The sequence below is a fragment of the Panthera leo genome, chromosome F3 (genome assembly GCF_018350215.1).
Source record: "Panthera leo isolate Ple1 chromosome F3, P.leo_Ple1_pat1.1, whole genome shotgun sequence".
Lineage (NCBI taxonomy): Eukaryota > Metazoa > Chordata > Mammalia > Carnivora > Felidae > Panthera > Panthera leo.
In genome coordinates this window covers 44,767,436-44,787,058 of record NC_056696.1, presented here as the reverse complement: position 1 = coordinate 44,787,058, position 19,623 = coordinate 44,767,436, and the positions used below count along the sequence as shown (strand labels likewise).

Here is a 19,623-nt window from a genome sequence, read left to right as displayed (position 1 = left end):
AAGAGTCGAGGCAGCCATTTACCATGATTAATTTGTAAATTTTTAGGTAAGCCAAATCTGCCAATACAAGCAGAATTTGTATTACTTTTTGTGCCTTTCCTGTCTTGGAGGGGAAGACCTTTACCAATTAGTAAAAGTATTGAAACCTAATTGTCAGTGCTTTCTGGATAGCCTCCAGTTTCTTGATTGTCTGGGAGAGCAAGTTTATGGTTGAAAGGATTGTTTTTAAGACATACCTCACAGGCTGCTACCACTTGCAGAACTGTCCTTGACAAATTGTTTTCCAGTAAACACCCTTTAGGCCATTTGATTAAATTTTGTCCCTTCCTAAAAGAAAGGTCTGATCCTGTGGTTTTTTTTTTTTTTTTTAACGTTTATTTATTTTTGAGACAGAGAGAGACAGAGCATGAACGGGGGAGGGTCAGAGAGAGAGGGAGACACAGAATCTGAAACAGGCTCCAGGCTCTGAGCTGTCAGCACAGAGCCCGACGCGGGGCTCGAACTCACGGACCGCGAGATCATGACCTGAGCCGAAGTCGGACGCTTAACCAACTGAGCCACCCAGGCGCCCCTGATCCTGTGTTTTAATGATCTTTTAGCTCTGTGAGTTTGGTAATAGTAATGACTCTGCTCTGTTTATAATCATTCCAAGGGCTGGAGACAGTGTCTAGGAGTCAGACCCCAGTTTATTATTTTTTCGGGAGAGTAGATGGGATTGAGTTTCCTTTAATACTTGATATAGCAGGCAAACTGTTTTCCTGAACCTGGTATCTGCAGCCTACAATATCCAGTAACTTCTAAAAACTCACATAATTGTGTCTCTGTCCTGGAGTTACCCAAGGCTCTGAGTTTCTGATAGACAGTTGGTTTAGGGGAGCCACCTTGAAGAGCCCCAGGCCCCACTTAGTCCCTTCCAGGGACATTAGTTATCTGAGCCCTCACAGATAGAGGTCCCTGAGGACATTCGGATCTCCACTGATTGTCTCCACATAAGGGGCATGGCTTATAGGGTTTTCATTTTGGTTGTCCCCTCTGAGGATGTTCTCCTTTTAGTGCTCTGAACGGGCATATAAATGGCACTTGGTGCCAGGACCTTGGGAAGTCCGGTCTGACATAGTACATAAGGCCACAACTAAGGTCTCAGATTATTTTTTTTTAAGCTTCCTTTTCTGTTTGTTGTTTTGTTTTGTTTTTTTATTCTTATTCTCCTTTGATCTTGGTTGTAATATACCCAATTGGCAGCTCATCAGAGCTCCTCCAGGGTCCCTTCAAAGGCCAACAGCTGATTTTTGCATCTTCTCTGAATATCTAGGGCTGCTTGAGTGACAAAATGTCCTTTAAAATCATCTCAGCCTTAGGGGTGTCAGGGGAGATGGCCATATATTTAATGAGAGCCTCCCTCAACCTCTTCAGGAAGGCCATCAGGCTCTCATTTTGTGTTTGTAAGATAGTGACTAATTTAGCATAATTTAAGGGCCAAATCTTAGATATCCTTAATTTTTTTTTTTCAAAACATGTCTCATTAAGAATCTGGTTTAACAAAAGCATTATATCTTTCCAGATCAACACCGAAACATACATGATATTCTGAATGGCCTTTATGTACTTAATGATCAGAAAATTTACCTAGATCTCCTTTTATGTGTCTTAAACCTTGTAACATAAAGGTTTTTTCTTCTGGCATTCTAGCTTGTTATAAGGGATACATGCCTGTTACAGGGAGGGCCTGGATAAGGTGGGTAGCAGGGAGCAGAATTGTATTTTTTGTTTTTTACAGATTGAGAACCCAAGGAGGAGGAGGAGGAGGAGGAGGAGGAGGAGGTTGAGGTGGGAGACTTCCCTTCCTCCTTCTCTAGGTCTGTTTTGGCCCAAATACAATGAACATAGGGGAATTCTCCCCATTTCCCTTCACATTTGCAAAACAAGTCCAATTGTAGGATAGTAATGTCATTGATATTTCCCTCTGGTGGCCAGGTTCCCTCTTCCAGTTTGTTTTGGGGCCAAGCCTTTGTGCAAAAGAAAATGAATCATAATGCATTCCAAAGGAGTAATGCCCTTGGTTGGGGAATTACCCATTTATAGGAAAGAGGAAGAAAGTTGTCCCTTATCTCAATTTCCTATAGCTGGCCAGGAGAAACCTCATCTCCTGGCCCTGGGTTCTGGCTGGCTATGCAACTGGCAGCCAAAAGCCCTGTCAGTCTCGCAAGGTGCTGAGAGTAGTCATTCTTACCCGGGGTTGACCCTACCTCCCAAGAGCTGACCTGGTCTTTCCTGTTTTGTTTTGTTTTGTTTTGTTTTGTTTTGTTTTGTTTTGTTTTGTTTTTACCCCTCCGTTTCCCACCTGCAGGACCTTTGGGGTATGGACTGTGACCAAGCAAGACTTTCCTGGTTGTCATAATATGCACTAATTTTATTTTGGCCCAACAGTAACTTACATATTGATTATTGGCCATTGAGGGAAGGGGTTAAAGAGCCAAAGTCAAGGTCTATTCCCCTGCTGTTTTCAACAATGCCCACATAAATATGTTTCAGCCATGTGGATATCCGTTTTCAGCATACAATGGACTAAGGTTAGTAAAATGGCTCCCACATATCTTAGTAAAAGCCCTTCATATATCATCCCTCCCTCATATGGCATGGGCATCCAGTCCTCTGCTGACCAGGAACAACAGAAATGTGGAGGATTTGGAGGCCGGCACGAAGGGTATTGCCATCATGTTCCCAGCCTTTGGAACAAAGGAGGGGGAGTTTTAATCTTAACCCAGTATACTTTTAAAATCCATTTATTGTAACCTTAGTGCATCCTGACCACACATAAAATTTCTGTGTGAAGATTTTCTTCATGAACCTTCTACAACCTTTCTTTGCGTTTAGATTTTATCCCAAGCCATTTCTCTCCAAATAACCAGTCTCATTTAGGACAAAATTACTTTTTTTTTTTTTTTACCTTTAACAAAAATATCTTTCCATTTCTTATATCTTTCTTTCATATCTCCTACTTTTCTACATACAGAGTTGCTTTTCTTATTTTTATCGGTTTTAATTACATTTAGCAGAATTTTAACTCTTTGAAACCTTAGTCTCCAGTGAAAACTAAGTGGTAACTAACTGTGTACTTTATGTTACATCAGAATTTTTTTAGATGGCAAACTTAAGAATCCGTTAATCATAAAGCATGTTTTCCCACAGATCCAAATATCTTTAGTTTCTCTGTGACAAGTCAGAAGCACAAACCTACGTCTAGTAATTAGTGCTTTAGCCTCTTATCTCGTTAGCTATCTAATGAATTCAATCTCAATTTATCATGCAAGCAAAACTTTAATGTTTTAGGTTACCAATGACTTTGAAAGCTATCTTAACAATTACCCATGAAAACTTTGAGACAGACAAAATTAACCATCATTTTAAGTCACCTTTTTGCTGACAAATTGCAACAGAGATAACAGTTTATTTGACCTTTAGAAAACCTTAGGTAGAAAAAAGTTTTATATATTTACTGCTGATAATTCTAAAGAGTCGTCTGTTTTAAACCAACAAACTTAAATCCATTTAAATACTAAATATGTTCCATCTGTGTCCATTTAAAAGTGAATCAATCTGTTCCCCATTGTCTATTTTTACCTGGGGCACCGGTGGGGAAATATGAAGTGTGTGGTCTTTGCTCCAAGACCTCTAGGATGGGAGAAAGGGCTGATGGTGCCTGAGGCATTGAGGAGCCAGTTATGCAGGCTGCCCCCCAGGTGGTGTGGAAAAGGAGGGGGAAGGGAAGGCAGAAGAGGAGAGGTATGAGCAGAAGGCACAGAAAGAGAATTCCCAGTTTTAAATCTTATCAGCTCAGACAGAGAAGCAGACTCCAGGTTTCTTTTGTTTTGTTTTGTTTCCCACTAGTGGAATTAGGCAGTCTGTGTCAGTCCAGAGAAGATAGGGAATTTCCCCAAAATAAAAGTAGTTTCGGCAGCTTCTTGGGAATATTCCTTAAAGTCCCCGTTCTGAGATAGAATAACCAGAGACAGTTGGCTCTAATTATCATAGTCATTGACCCAGGAAATGAACGAGAGACAAGTCCCCACACACACTCACACAGCAACTCCAACCTGCTGCCCAGTGCCCAACACCTTAGAGTTGCAGCTTCATTCTTTGTCCCTTGTAGAACTACTATGGCAACTCTGGGAGATGATCAGGTTCCCCTTCTGCCTCTTAAGGGCAAGTCTGCCTAAACAAACCCAGGTTATTACCAGTCTGACAAGGAGTGCTCCCTGAGCTGGTTCCTGGGCCTCATTGGTTTCATTGGCACACACGGGGTCCTTGCCTCGGCATGCTGGGAGGGCTGGTCTCCTGCGGATCAAGCAGTCCACTGGCGCCAGGGGAGGCCGCCTTTGCTGGTGCCCTGAGGTTTGTATCCCCAGTGACGAAGGAGGTGGAAACGCACCATCAGATCCCGGACGAGCCCCCAAGTAATATAGCAGAATTCTCACACGGAGTCATGACACCGAGGCTTTTCTTTCCAGGAAGCAACTTTATTCCTACCAGTACCGCTCAGTTAGGTTCATACCTGAAGAATTGAGCCCTGAAGATCATGGCATAGTTTTTTATATATTTTCTATTTCTTTGTCTTCCATGTATGGTGACACACACAAACATGTAGTCTGATTAAGTAGTCTCAGTTTACAAGGTCATGATGCTGTCACGTAGGTGCATAGCCAGATTACCTGAAGTGGTTTTTTTCCCCTCTCTTTTTTTCTCTCCTTAGGGAGGGGACCCTACCACATCTTGTCTGTGACATTTTCTTGGTCTTTCTTTCATTGTCTTAACACCTTTTTCCCCATCATCTACGTCATCATCCTCTCTCTTAATTCTTTTTTTTTTTTTAATCATTTATTTTTCAGAGAACGCAATGGGGGAGGGATAGAGAGAGAGCGAATCCCAAGCAGGCTCTATGCTGTCAGCACAGAGCCCCATATAGGGCTCAATCCTATAACCCTGGGATCATGACCTGAGCCGAAACCCAGAGTGGGAAGCTTAACTGACTGAGCCACGCAGATGCCCCAATAGCTTTATTGAGATATAGTTTACCTACTCTAAAATTCACCAATTCCAAATGTACAATTCAGTGATTTGTAGTGTATTTTTATAGAGTCGTTCAGCCATCACCCCACGGCTTCTTTTTAAAAATAAATTAGGGAATATTCATATGAATAGTTCAGAAAAATTCTTTTCTCCTAGAAGTAACTGTATCATTTGATGCATACATCCTTGTCAGCCTTCTTGAATGTGTGTATATATGTGCATATAAAAACGTATGATTTTGGTGTGTAGGTTAAAAATACAACCAAATGGAATTACACTTTATCTGTATTGTTTTTTCACTTAAGATCATGGGGACATTTTCCAGGTCAGCAAGCTCAGGGACGCTGAGCGTTCTTACCTGCTATATGGTGATGGAAGAGGTCCTCTCCGAGTGGACCTTGTGGTCGCCTCCAGTGTGTCTTCATCACAAACAGTATCTTACTGACGCCTCTAGGGAGAGTGTGTCTTCCCACACTCCCACCAACACTGGATACAATCCTTTGTTCTTCCTTGTGGCATCTTGAGTGAAACATACCTCATTTTTCTCATTGCTTCTTTGAGAGAGAAAGAGAGATTGTAGGCATGGGAGGGGTCAGCGTTGAAAGATCTTACTGTTGCTACTCATGTTCTCCTGTTTTCCTTGAACCTTTTGGAACCAAGACCTGGAAAGGTTTCCTTCCTTGTTTACCTGTTGCACAACTTGCAGTTGAAAAGGACAGTGGTGTCACTGTTTTTCCCCCGGGATTCTATCCAAGATGGGAGAAAACTACAGAAACGTGTATTTGGCCTGCTCAATTTGGCCTTTAAAATGTCTGTGGGGATGTAGCTTTAGATGGTTTGTGGCAGAGAATGAGGGTATGAAGGGGGGTTTATTAAAAATATGAAGCATGTTCGAGATTGAAGTTTTTGAGCCATCGGCCCTTCCAGAGGTAGAAGAAAAAGATCCCTCTTTTTGGAACTGAGAGAGAAGCCAGCTTCAAAGTTTCTGTGGCAGTAATTGATTGACCTGTGGGCACAGTAAGTGGAGCCACCAGCTTAGCAAACGTTTTTCTTAAGTTCAGGTGTTGGGAACTCTGCCCTTGAATCTCCTCCCTTGTGCCCAGGTGACCTTGGCCAGGCTTGTCTGTTCTCTGTGATCCTGTCGGGCAGCAGACCTTATAGGCAGTGTGTGGGAAATGCTTAAGGACTGGGCTGGCACACGTGTCCCATTTGGGCTTTGGAAGTGTATGTAGTTACTGTGAAAGAGATTGTTTTTGATAATCACTGGACTCACTCAGTTCTTAGTAGATGGTTACAAGGAGCGAGCCCTGTAATAAAGAGCCAGCTTAGAAGGAACCTCCCCAGTTAGTTCCACTGTTCCTCTCTTCTCTCTTCCCTGTGGCCTCCCTTGGCCTAATTTATGGCATACGAATGGCCTTCCTTTTGAATCTCTGCATAGGATGGCTATGCCTTTAAGGTAAGGGAGGTCATTTATATTTTTGGAATTAAATGGAGGGAATTTTTTTTTTTTGAAAGGGAGAGAGGGAGGGAGAGAGTCTTAAGGAGGCTCCACACCCAGCACATAGCCAACATGGGCCTTGATCTCACAACCGTGAGATCATAACAAAGGTAACTTTAAATATGCTTGCAAGTCATGCCTGGGTTTGATTCATAATAGGGATAAAACAGTGATGACATCAGCAGAGTAGTTACTTAGAAGGGGCATGTTGGTCAAGGGATTTTTGAAAGTCCTATTTAGAGTTAATCTGAAGAACACTGAGACCTGACTGAGTTTACTCCTGTGATGCGGGTGGTTGCTTCCAGCTTGCAAACGCAGTGCTCTTAGCATATGTGTGGAGAGATAGTCCTGACATGTGCCCTCCTGTGAGACTTTCCCTGACGTGTATGTCTGGCTTCCTCCCTCTCAGAGCCCCCGTTGCCGTCGGAGTTGCTGCCATGTCCACAGCCGAGATGCTCACTTCAGGCTTGAAGGGAAGGGGCTTCTCTGTGCTCCACACCTACCAGGACCACTTATGGTGGGTTCCGTGTTCCTTCTGTCAGAGAGATGGCTGGCTGGGGGGATAGAGCACAGGGCCTACATTCACAAATGAGAGCCTGGGTCCCTGCCACATCCTTCTGCAAGTTGCTGGTCCAGATATTAATTTCTTTGCTAGTGTGGAAAGGAAAAATGGATGGATGGATGGATGGATTGGTTTAATTTTTTTTGTTCTTGTTCAGAGAAAAATTGCAGAGAACTTTGATTATCTTCCAGGTGGATTGTAGAATCTTGGGCCTAGAAGAAGGCCTTACAGACTCTCTGCTCTGCCTTTCAGTACAGGGATATTCTTGTTTTATATGGCTTTAATCAGTGTGGTTCTATCTGCCACACACATTTAGGCATCTTCTTGCCTACAGTGAGTGCGCCGGTGTTCTCGCTTATGATTCCAGATCAAAGCAGAGTAGACCTTCAGGCACCACAGTCATGACCTGATTAGTTTTGTTGTTCAGATTTCCCATTTCCAATCTCCCTATTGTGGAAGTTACGTTTTCTCACCATAACACTTGCTTTCTCAAGCCATGTACCAGTTTATTTTCTGGTTATTTTCTTGTCATTTTTACCAAAACAGTAATAGTACTTTTCTCAAAAGCACTCTACCTGGTCTTTAGGCTGGGTGATGTGGCCTGTTGGCATAGACACATCCTTACATCTTCAGCCCAGCGTCGGAGTCCCTCATTTGATAAGAATTGGCCGAAGCCTGCTGTGCTGCAGGTACACCCCGTTGGCCTGTGTGCCAGCGGATATGTGAGGGCTGCTTCCGGATGTTCTCCAGGCACCTGCTGTTCTGTCAGTGTGAGCAGGGCCGTCGGGGTCACACTGCTAATTGTTTTACCAGCAGCGGCTCCGTTCCCCTTGCCCACGTTTTAAAAAATTTGTGTACTTAGCAGAACAGCCTAAATGTAGAGTCCGGCCTCACTATTAACACTACTACGAGACGTGCTGCAACCCTTAGTTAGAACTGAGTTTGCTTTCTGTGATCTTGCTCCACGTGCTCTGTACGAGGCGTTGCTTTTTTCCCTGTCTTCCCGAGACTCGGTGGCATAAAGCCACGTAATCTCCATGCTGCAGGTTAGATTGCACCCTGACATCACAGGGAAGCAACTGATTCTGCAGTTGTGGAGCAGGCCAGGTGTTTGTTCCTTGACAAGTACTCTGAGCCCTGGGTTTGTATTTCCCCACACTGGTACTGCAGGTACCTGTGCATCTTCCTGTTTATTTAATTCAAAATGTTTTATTTTTTTATTTTTATTTTTTTTATTTTTTAATGCTTATTTATTTTTGAGACAGAGAGAGACAGAGCATGAATGGGGGAGGGGCAGAGAGAGGGAGACACAGAATCGGAAGCAGGCTCCAGGCTCTGAGCCATCAGACCAGAGCCCGACGCGGGGCTCGAACTCACGGACCGCGAGATCGTGACCTGAGCTGAAGTTGGACGCTCAACCGACTGAGCCACCCAGGCGCCCCCAAAATGTTTTATTGTTAACTCATGTGAAGGGGATACTGTTGGGGGCTTCTCTTTTAACTACTTTTTCTTTGATCTGTCCTTGTCCCCAGATGTATATTAGTGACGTTATTATTCCTTTGGGCCAGGGAGGAAGCAAGAATTACCCTCCCCATTTGAGAGATGAAGAAACTGAGGCAGGGGTTTTTCTGGGCCCAGAATTAGAAATACAGTTTATTTATTTTATTTTATTTTATTTTATTTTATTTTATTTTATTTTATTTTATTTTAGAGAGTGTGAGCGCACGCAAGTTGGGGAAAGGGACAGAGGGAGAGACAGAGAGAGAGAGAGAATCTTAAGCAGGCTCCATGCTGAATATGGAGCCTGACACGGGGCTCAATTCTACGACCCTGGAATCACGATCCGAGTGGAAATCAAAAGCCGGATGCTCAACCAGTGGTGCCCTGGAAATAGAGTTTAGATGGGAGCTCAGACTCTCTGCTCTCTCCTGGACACCACTGCCATGGCTCCTCCTCTCTCTGGACTCCCAGCTGACCCTGAGTAGGACTGGAGAATATCGTGGCTGCTGCTTGCCTTTTCTGACATGCGATTTTTCCAGGCGATCTGGAGACAAGTCTTCTCCACCTTCCCTTGCTCCACTGGCCCTGGATCCCCCAGATCTCAGTGAAGAGAAGGAGTCTGTCCAGGCAGACCCCGCCCTGCAGGGAGACCTGAGGCGCCTGACCCTGGAGGGAGAGGAGGAGAATGGGGAGGTTCAGCGGATGTGTGAGGAGAAGTCCCTATCAGAAGCCTCGGAAGACCCCAGTGTCAGGGGCCTGAACCCAGACCCCACAGACAGCAAGACCCTTCAAGGTATAGCTCTGGGAGTAGAAGGACCCACTTCCTGTCAGTTTAGGAAACGTGCTTTGCTATGCTTCTGACTAGAGCAGCTCTAGGAGAACAGGAAAGTCCTTGTTTTGGTGAGGGTAGTTCAGCAGCCCTTTGACATCTGACCTGGAGTCTCTTTCACACCAGTCATGTTTCCCTGGTGCCGGTCTGTCCTGGCACTTGGACTGTTTCCAGCCCCAGAGGCTTCCACGGTTTTTTTAGGCTCTGACTTCTCTGTCAGAGAAGCACTTGCTCCTGGCTGGGTGGGACTTTGTGGCTAGACCTCTTCTCTGGGGTCTGCCCTCTTGAAAGGCTCAGTACTCAGAAGCTGCACTGCCCAGGATGGGTTCCTTCCAGGGCTAAGGGGGTGAGGCAGGGGTGGGGCTGGGAGGGGATTGTACTACACTAGGCATTCTGTATCCGTCAGAAAAATGTGGTTCTTGTCTTTTCCTTGCAGAACAAATGGATGAACTGGTACAGCGATGCTTCTTGCATGCTTTAAAATGCCAAGTCAGAAAAGCTGACCTCCCTTTACTCACCAGCACGTTCCTTGGCAGCCACATGTTGTCCTGCTGGTATGGAAGGCGTGGTGGGGGCTGGCGGCCGGGGTGAGGGCTCTCTCTTGTCCCTTGGTGGTATGTCAGGACAGGGCTGTGGGAGAATTGGTTGAGGGACATGCTCTGGAGAGAGTGGAGTGAAGGGTTGATCTGGCAAATGAATTTGGTCCTGAGTGTTGAACACTTCAGTTTTAGCGAACAAAAGGATGTTGATTCGGGTTAAAATTCCCCATATTCTCCGAGCATTGCCTCAGCTATGGTGATTCCGGGCTGTCTCATGAATCGGGCAGCCTGTCCTATTCAGGAAGAGCACCCCCCCCCCCCCCCCCCCCCCCCCGGGAGCCTCTCAGTCAGGAGGCTTCATTTGGATTGTACAGCCCCTTCACAGGTTACTTTCAAAGTAGGTGGGCCTGGTTACATTGTGTCAGGAGGAAGAATCCATGTGAGCCCCCCCACACCCTGAACACAGGGGCCAGGAGACAGGATCACATGTAGAGAGAACCTGGACTTTGAAAACAGACATCTCGGCTTAAATGCCAGCTCCCAGGGTTTTGGAACAAGGTGTATTTGAACTTGTTATGGAGCTTCTCTGAACCCTCATTTCCAGCGCTTGTAGGATTGTTGTCAAAGTTAAATAGCCTGACATTTAATAAGCACCCAGTAAATATCAGATCAGATGGTTTGCTCACTGATTTTTACACTCAGACTAACTTTTCTTTTTTGAGAATTTTACCGTGTTTTTTAAAGTGTGGTTTTAATGTGATTCTCTTCCTGTTTATATGTGGGCTTCTTTAAGGCATCCTATATGAGTGTGGGGTCAGAGTGTGTGGTAATTTGTCCTGTTCTTGCTGGGTTGTGAGTAACTGGGAAAGAGGTCCTAGAGTCTTCTCTAGGATAGAGGTTCTTAACCTGGGAGGGGTTCTAGAAGGGCTCTCTGTGTATCCCACTGCTGTTGCTTGTCACATTTTGAGAAAAATGTAAGTTCTGAGAACAGGGACTGATTATGATTTTCTCAGGACCATCCCACCCCAAAATTAACAGCTGTAGGGTAGGGGTCAGCAAACTCTTTCTATAAAGTGCCACATAGTAAATATTTTAGACTTTGCAGACCAGACAGTCACTATTGCAGCTACTCGGCTCTACCCTTTCAGTGACAGTAGTGAAGGGATGTGGCCAGATATGGCCGACAGCACGTAGTTTGCCAAATCCTGTCCTGGGCCCAGTTGCCTCAGTGAGCTTGGTGTTGGAAAGGTTCTCCTTGAGGTGAATCTTTGGAGACCACAGAAGGTGGTCTAGTTTGAGAGAACTCTAAAGCCATATCCAGTATGGTACCCACCAGCCATATGCGGCTATTTAAATTGAAACTAGTTAAAATTAAATAACATTTAGAATGTAGTTCCTCAGTCCCGTGAGTTGCATTTTAAGGGCTTAATAGCCACATGTGGCTAGTGGCTACCATATTGGATAGACAGAGAACGCTCCATATTTACAGAAAGGTCTGACGGATAGCAGTGATCTAGAGTGTCCTAAAGTCGGTATCCCTCTCTGATGCCACCACTGGTCAGAGTCTGGAACAGCGGCTTCTACCTGAATGTGGAGGGGGATGGCTGAGGAACAATGTCCCCCTCTCAGGACCGGGCAGCTCCCACCACAGTTCTTCTGTTAGCTTAACTTGCCTTTTCCATCTGCCACCAGCCCTGAAGGACGACAGCTGGACATCAAGAAGTCCAGCTACAAAAAGGTAAGCAGGTACCTTCTCCACATACCCACACAGAGAGTCATGTAGGGGCCCATGTGCCATGAGCTGGATGGACGCTGGGGAAGCCCTGTCTGTAGGGCTCAGGCTAGAATTAAGCTTTTTGATTCCTGGTGTAAGGAGGGGAAAGAAAACTCTCCCTGGACTGAGGCAGTTGGGCGGGCACCCACGCCCCTCTCTCCCTTCCACCCCTTTATATCTGGCCAGAGTTCCAAAAGGTTTCACCAGTTAGTCTGTAGCCACTTCCCACTCCCTGAGCCTCAGAGTGGGGGGCCTCCCAGTTCCTGGTTTGATGAGGGCAGGGACTGTCATGTGCCCCACCCAGGGACAGGCCAGGCTCAGCGTGGGGTATGTCAGGCGCTCAGGATGTGCGTGCCATCGGTGGAGTCCCTAGCACTGGCCCTCTCTCCCTTAGCTCTCTAAGTTCCTGCAGCACATGCAGCAGGAGCAGATTATACAGGTGAAGGAGCTGAGCAAAGGGGTGGAGAGCATTGTGGCTGTGGACTGGAAGCACCCAAGGTGAGTGCAGGGGGCCTGGTCACCGTAGCTCAGCTGGCCCGGGGCACGTGGGTATAGTATAAAATGTGTTTTTTCTTTCCTTCTGCCGGGTTTTAGGATCACATCTTTCGTCATAGCCGAGCCCTCCCCGACCTCCCAGACTATCCAGGAGGGTAGCAGGGAACAGCCCTATCACCCTCCAGATATAAAATCCCTCTACTGTGTCCCAGCCAGCATGACTCTGCTCTTCCAGGAGTCTGGCCACAAGTGAGTTTTTGGAGAGCAGCCCTCCTCTGCCTGCTTGGTGCTCTGGCCATAGATCCTCTCCAGCTGAGTAGCTTTCTTCTGGGACTGGCAGAATGTGCTCTGCCCCGTCCTCCCTTTCTCCCACGTCCAGCTTCCAGCCTCCTTCCCCTGGGAAGCGTCTCTGAACAAATGAGAGTAGTCCTCTCCCTTTTCTACCTGTAACTACTCTGCACACGGTCCTGCTCACGTCAGTCAGGAAAGGGAAGAAAATGGAGGTCAGAGAGCCCAGGAAAGCAGCCTGCCTAGCAGAGAGCGAGTCTTGGTGTCCACAGTTTATCTCCTGGCACAGCAGGAACTAACCACCCCCCCGGTCATTTCTGACCTAGGAAGGGGAGCATTCTCGAGGGCGGTGAGGTCCGGATGATCATCATCAACTATGTCAAGAGAAATGACCTCGTTGATGCAGACAACAAAAAGTGAGTGGGTGTGGAGCTCTGCTGGAGATTAGTCCGTGACGACGCACTCTTGCACACCCTGTGGAGGATGTCTGCACTGGAGGGGAACGGGGGAAAGCACAGCCGTTTGGACCAGTGGTTCCTGAGCCAGAGGCTGTGGACACCTCGAGTTGTCTGGTGCTCGGATCCACATGTGCTGTTAGCACTGACTATATATAGCCTGAGTTCGTATCAGCTCGTATATATCCACTGCTGGTTTTCAAATGCATGTGCTATTGTGAGGAATAAAATGCAAACTTAGAAAAATTTTACCGAAGTCCTTGTGGCTTTTTGGTATTCTCTGTTTTCTTAGTAAGTGGACACAAAAGATAAACTACTAAATGAAGAACATTCCATTACTTTTTTTTTTTTTTTCCAGAAGATATCCCCATGATCAGAGAGTTGGAAACTGTTGGCCTAATCATGATGAGTTAGCAGAACTGAGCCAGGGATCCCATCACCCCCTCCCCTCTACCACCTGCATTACCCTTGTTCTAGGAAAACCTTCCATACGTCCCATCCACAGGGTACACTGCTTCATGGACTGTGGTCCCTGAATTGGTTCTAATGGTTCTGGATGACAACAAAGGACATATAAGAGACGAATCCTGAGGTGGCCCTGGGGTCAGTAGGGGCGGGAGTGGCATTTCTTTATTATCTCTTCTTTCCCTTCAGTCTCGTGAAATTGGATCCCATCCTATGTGACTGCATCTTAGAGAAAAACGAACAGCACACAGTCATGAAGCTTCCATGGGACAGTCTCCTGACCAGGTAGTGGGGATTGGCAGTCCCTCTCTAGTGTTTCCCCCCACCCTCCCCTGAATGTCCATCACATTGAACTGTAAAGTTGTCACTGTCTTAGTCTTTGATTTTTCTTTCCATAATTAAACTGATAATCGTCTACATGAACACAGTTTTGGTGATTTTGATGTGGAAGCTCCTTGGAATGATTTGAGCCAACACAATATAGAAGAGAACCTAAGGGGCACCTGGGTGGCTCAGTTGGTTAAGCATCCGACTTCAGCTCAGGTCATAATCTCACGGCTCATGGGTTCGAGCCCCGCATCAGGCTCCGCCTGGAGCCTGCTTCGGATTCTCTGTCTCTCTCTCTCTCTCTTCTCTCTCTGCCCCTTCCCCACTCTCACTCTGTGTGTGTGTCTCTCTCTTTCTCAAAAATAAACATTAAAAAATTTTTAAAAAAAAGAGAAAAGGGAGAAAGAAGAACAATGAATTAAAATTAAGAGCTTCAGAAAGATTTAGAAGCAAAAAGAAGGCTGGGAGAAATTGTCTTAAAGTCTTCAAAAGAAAGATTCTTATTCTTTGTTCTCGTTCCACAGATCAAAACTGAAAATTATGTACATCAGGAGTTTGCAAACTACAGCCCATGAGCCAGATCTGACCCGCTACCTGTATTTTTTGGAATACAGCCACACCCATTTGTTTATGTATTGTCTGTCAGTTGCTTTTATGCTACCATGGCAGAGTTGACTGGTTGCACAGACCCTGTGGCCTTAAGGCGTAGAATATTTACCATCGGGCCCTTCATAGAAAAAGTTGGTCAGTCCCAGTGTATAGGATAACGAGAAAATCTGGTTAGATAGAAGGTGGACACTCTTTACGGTAAAGGAGTTCTCTAAAAGATTCACTGGAACACGTCACAAATGTGAAGCAGCACTTCAGCACACTGGGTACAGGAGAGTCTTGAGACGGAGTAAACTCCACAAGGCAGCCCGGACAGATTTTCAGAAGGCCAGGCCGCTGGACAGTTTTCAGGGGTTCAGGTCACTGATGATCCCTTCCCTGAATCCATGGGCCTTGACTTTGGCCAAGCTCTGGGGATCTTTAAAGAATATTGGAGTTTCTGATGTAATTGGTCTTGGGTGCAGCTCCTTGGGTGAGGTCGGTGATTCTGAGTGCAGCCCAGGGCAGACCACTGCCTGCAAATTGGCTCACACCCAGCCGCCCGCTCGTAGCGGGGAATGAGGAGATAGCTTCTGTTGGCTTTACCAGTCTATAGCTTATGAACTCCTGTTTCAGATGTTTGGAAAAATTGCAGCCTGTGTATCAAGTGACTTTTCCAGGACAAGAGCCCATTGTGAAGAAAGGCAGAATCTGCCCAATTGACATCACCCTAGCACAGAGAGCATCTAATAAAAAGGTAAATTTTAAAAGACACAATGTTGGAAGATGGTGATTTAATGTCCCTGCTATAAGTTTTATTCTCTACAATGTGATTAGAGGATTTTAGATTGGCACACCACAAAGATAGTTAATGAAAGACCCATGCTTGCATAAGTGGGCTGGGCCTTATAGAAAACAGGTAATGCTGCCCCCTCACTCCCTCCCTCTGGGATTTTGTGCTGGGAAACTCGCTATAGCCTAGTTACAAAGGTAAACAAGATTTTATTTTTATTTTTCTCTTAGACCTGTCATGGGCTTTCAGCTCTCACTCATTGTTACTTCTTGGGCCTTGCTCAGTGAAAATAGCTTGTAAAGAAGTGTGTTTAGCCTGGCAACAGACACATAGGAAACAAATTCTGTCCTCAAGTGTATGAAAAGCTGTTCTTGGGAAAAGGAGTGCACTTATTCTGAGATGCCTTGAGAAGACAAGTAGGAATACTGGGTGGAAATCCCAAGAAGACATACTTGGGTTCAAAATAAAGAACTTTCTAATGTATGGTTATAAGAGTGGGCTTTGGCATTAGGAACACGTGGGTTCAAATGTGGCTTTTGCCTTGCTGCTTGACGTTGAGAAAGTTAATGGTTTTTTGCCTGAGTTTACTAATGTGAAAAATGGTGATAATGCCTACCTTATAAGGCACCGTGAGGACCAGATGAAGGCATATACATGCGTGAAGCACTTAGAATTGTGCTTGACATATAAGCAGTAAATGAGAACCGGTAATGATAACCTCAATAATAATTAGCAATAGGCACTGTTTCTTGAGTGTATAGTTATGTGCCAGACTCTGTACTAAGCAGTTTCTATGTATGTAAGTTTTCTTCACTATTTGTTTATTATTGTTTTTAAATAATTCATTGTCAAATTGGCTAACATGCAGTGTGTACAGCGTGCTCTTGGTTTTGGGGGTAGATTCCCATGGTTCATCGCTTACTTACAGCACCCAGTGCTCATCCCAACAAGTGCCCTCCTCAATGCCCATCACCCATTTTCCCCTCTCTCCCACCCTCCCATAAACCCTCATTTTGTTCTCTGTATTCAAGAGTCTCTGATGGTTTGCCTCTTTCACTCTCTGTTTGTAACTATTTTTTTTCCCCTTCCCTTTCCACATGGTCTTCTGTTAAGTTTCTTAAATTCCACACATGAGTGAAAACATACGATATCTGTCTTTCTCTGACTTAATTCACTTAGCATGATATCTTCGAGTTCCATCCACGTTGCTGCAAATGGCAGGATTTCATTCTTTCTTATTGCCAAGTAGTATTCCATTGTATATATAAACCACATCTTCTTTATTCATTCGTAAGTTGATGGACATTTAGGCTCTATCCATAATTTGGCTATTATTGATAGCCCTGCTATAAACATTGGGGTACATGTGCCCTTATGAATCAGCACTTCTGTATCCTTTGGATAAATTCCTAGCAGTGCTATTGCTGGGTCATAGGGTAGATCTATTTTTAATTTTTTGAGGAACTTCCACACTTTTCCAGAGCGGCTGCACCAGTTTGCATTCCCACCAACAGTGCAAGAGGGTTCCCGTTTCTCCACATCCTCACCAACATCTGTTGTTTCCTGAGTTGTTAATTTTAGCCATTCTGACTGGTGTGAGGTGGTACCTCAGTGTGGTTTTGATTTGTATTTGCCTGATGATGAGTGACGTCGAGCATCTTTTCATGTTTCTGTTGGCTATCTGGATGCCTTCTTTGGAAAAAGTGTCTATTCATGTCTTCTGCCCATTTCTTCACTAGATTATTTGTTTTTTAGGTGTTGAGTTTGGTAAATTCTTTACAGATTTTGGATACTAGCCCTTTATCCGATATGTCATTTGCAAATATCTTTTCCCATTCCGTTGGTTGCCTTTTCTTTTTGTTGATTGTTTCCTTTGCAGTGCAGAAGCTTTTTAACTTGATGAGGTCCCAAAGTTCATTTTTGCTTTTAATTCCCTTGCCTTTGGACATGTGTCAAGCAAGAAATTGCTGTGGCTGAGATCAAAGAGGTTGTTGGCTGTTTTCTCCTATAGAGTTTTGATGGTTGCCTGTCTCACATTTAGGTCTTTCATCCATTTTGAGTTTATTTTTGTGAATGGTGTAAGAAAGTGGTCCAGGTTCATTCTTCTGCATGTCGCTGTCCAGTTCTCCCAGCACCATTTGCTACAGAGACTGTCTTTTTTCCATTGGATACTCTTTCCTGCTTTGTCAAAGATTAGTTGGCTATACATTTGTTAGTCCAATTCTGGGTTCTCTATTGTGTTCCATTGGTCTATGTGTCTGTTTTTGTGCCAATACCATACTGTCTTGATGATTACAGCTTTGTAGTAGAGGCTAAAGTCTGGGATTGTGATGCCTCCTGCTTTGGTTTTCTTTTTCAATATTACTTTGGCTATTCGGGGTCTTTTGTGGTTCCATACAAATTTTAGGATTGTTTGTTCTAGCTTCGAGAGGAATGCTGGTGCAATTTTGATTCGGATTGCACTGAATGTGCAGATTGCTTTGGGTAGTATTCATGTTTTAACAATATTTGTTCTTCCAATCCATGAGCTGGAATGTTTTTCCATTTCTTTGTGTCTTCTTCAATCCCCACTATTTAAAGTGGAGCACTCCTCTGAATCCTATTGTAACCTGAAAGGGTTGCAAAGCAAAAAAAGCAATTACCGTGAATTTATATGGAAAAAATTTTGAGTGTTCCTGGACCCCAAAAATAACTTCTTTTAGGCTTTTCTGATACCTCAGGACACATCTTGCTAACAAATACACAGAATAGATGGAGATAAGGCCCAGATGCTCACAAAGTTCAAAGCTCTGGTGGCTGAGTGTAGTTCCGGGGAAGGAGTGACCGGGGTGTTCTTGCTGCTTGGTGCCTGCTGCCTCTGTGAGGGCTCCCAGAAGACCAATGCCGAATGCTATTTTCCCTTTTCACATTTTTTTTTTACAAAAGCGAAAACCCTGTGGATTTGAATCAGTTAGCAAAAACAGGTACTAATGTAGGACTTTTCATAAGAGCCAAGTGGCATACCGTGTACTCTGAAAAATCAGGGAATGCTTGTATTAACTTATTTAAACATTAACTTTTAATATTGATGATTGCAGTTAGAATTGTCCAAAATTAAAATTGGTGCTTTGCAAAATAGGGAGTTATTGTCTGGAGGTCTACAAGCAAAGATTGGGCAACCACTTGGGGGAAGATGTAGCCAGGAGTTCATGCATCAGATGGGGGTGCCGAAATAGGTGTGACCTCTGATGTCTTATCAATTCTGAGATTCTCTGGGGCTGGAGTCCCTTGACAGGCCTGGGTTATTTGGAACCTGTAACTTTATCGAGAGCAGCCCTCCCCAGCCCACTCCTGATGGTAACATACTCGACCATCTCTCTCTAGTCACAAATAATGCGAGAGAACTTGTTTCAAAAAGAGAGAATTGTGATTTTAAGTGTTGATGTTCTTTTTAAATCTCAAAATGATATATATGTCATTTGTGAAGTTGATGGAAATGGAAGTTGATGGAAAAAATAGAAAAATGTAATGTGTTCCTGATGAAATGCTTGATATTAAGAAATTATTGTCCATTCATTTTTAGGTGTGATGATGGTTTTGTCTTTGTCTTTGAAAGAACCCTTATCTTTTAGAGATACGTACAAAAGCATTTGTAGATAAAATGATCTGATGTGCAGGAGGATTTGCTTTAAAGTAATATGGACAGGGGTCTAGGTGAATTGAGGTTGGTCCTGAGTTGATAATTGTTGCAGCCAGTGATGGGAACATAGGAGCTCAGTAATCAGTTCTACTTTTATTTATGTTTTTAACTCTTCATAATAAAAGAACTTAAAAAGAATTTTTTTTAACTTTATTTATTTTTGAGAGAGAGAGAGAGACAGAGTGTGAGCAGAGGAGGGGCAGAGAGAGGGAGACACAGAATCCGAAGACAGCTCTGAGCTATCAGCACAGAGCCTGACACGGGGCTCGAACTCACAAAAGCAAGTTCATGACCTGAGCTGAAGTTGGACGCTTAACTGGCTGAGCCACCCAGGTGCCCCATAAAAGAACTTTTTAAGAAGTTCCCACATGTTACATGTGGGATAGAGAGTATTCCATTAAGTATATATATTGGATGGGATAGAAAGAAACAAGCATAAAAATAAAAGTACCACGTGGAGGAAAAGGTACCGTGGGTGTGGGGATGGTGAACATAGAGGGTGGAGAGCTGCGGAGGCTCCAGAAGGCTCCGTGAAGGGGAGGGCCTGTGGTTGCACCTGCCATCAGTCTTCTGTCCCCACAGGTGACTGTGGTCCGGAACTTGGAGGCCTATGGCCTGGACCCGTGTTCAGTGGCCGCCATCCTCCAGCAGCGATGCCAGGCTAGTGCGACCGTCATGCCTGCCCCTGGGGCCAAGGACAGCCTGCAGGTCCAGATCCAGGGAAACCAGGTCCATCACCTCAGCCGCCTGTTGCTTGGTGAGCA

General features: G+C 44.8%; 1 protein-coding gene across 3 annotated transcripts in view; it reads left to right on the top strand.

Moving 5' to 3' along the window:
* The window catches only part of EIF2D (eukaryotic translation initiation factor 2D), a 28,976-nt gene that overhangs the window by 7,629 nt on the left and 1,724 nt on the right, over positions 1 to 19,623 (top strand). The window contains exons 5-14 of one of the 3 annotated variants that reach the window (XM_042924987.1): positions 6,975 to 7,082; positions 9,167 to 9,420; positions 9,893 to 10,010; positions 11,688 to 11,733; positions 12,164 to 12,267; positions 12,364 to 12,513; positions 12,879 to 12,968; positions 13,662 to 13,757; positions 15,024 to 15,144; positions 19,442 to 19,616. In XM_042924987.1, coding sequence (XP_042780921.1) covers positions 6,975 to 7,082; positions 9,167 to 9,420; positions 9,893 to 10,010; positions 11,688 to 11,733; positions 12,164 to 12,267; positions 12,364 to 12,513; positions 12,879 to 12,968; positions 13,662 to 13,757; positions 15,024 to 15,144; positions 19,442 to 19,616 — 1,262 coding nt within the window. The remainder of the gene's footprint in view (positions 1 to 6,974; positions 7,083 to 9,166; positions 9,421 to 9,892; positions 10,011 to 11,687; positions 11,734 to 12,163; positions 12,268 to 12,363; positions 12,514 to 12,878; positions 12,969 to 13,661; positions 13,758 to 15,023; positions 15,145 to 19,441; positions 19,617 to 19,623) is intronic. The other 2 variants (XM_042924989.1, XM_042924988.1) reach the window with 2 other exon arrangements.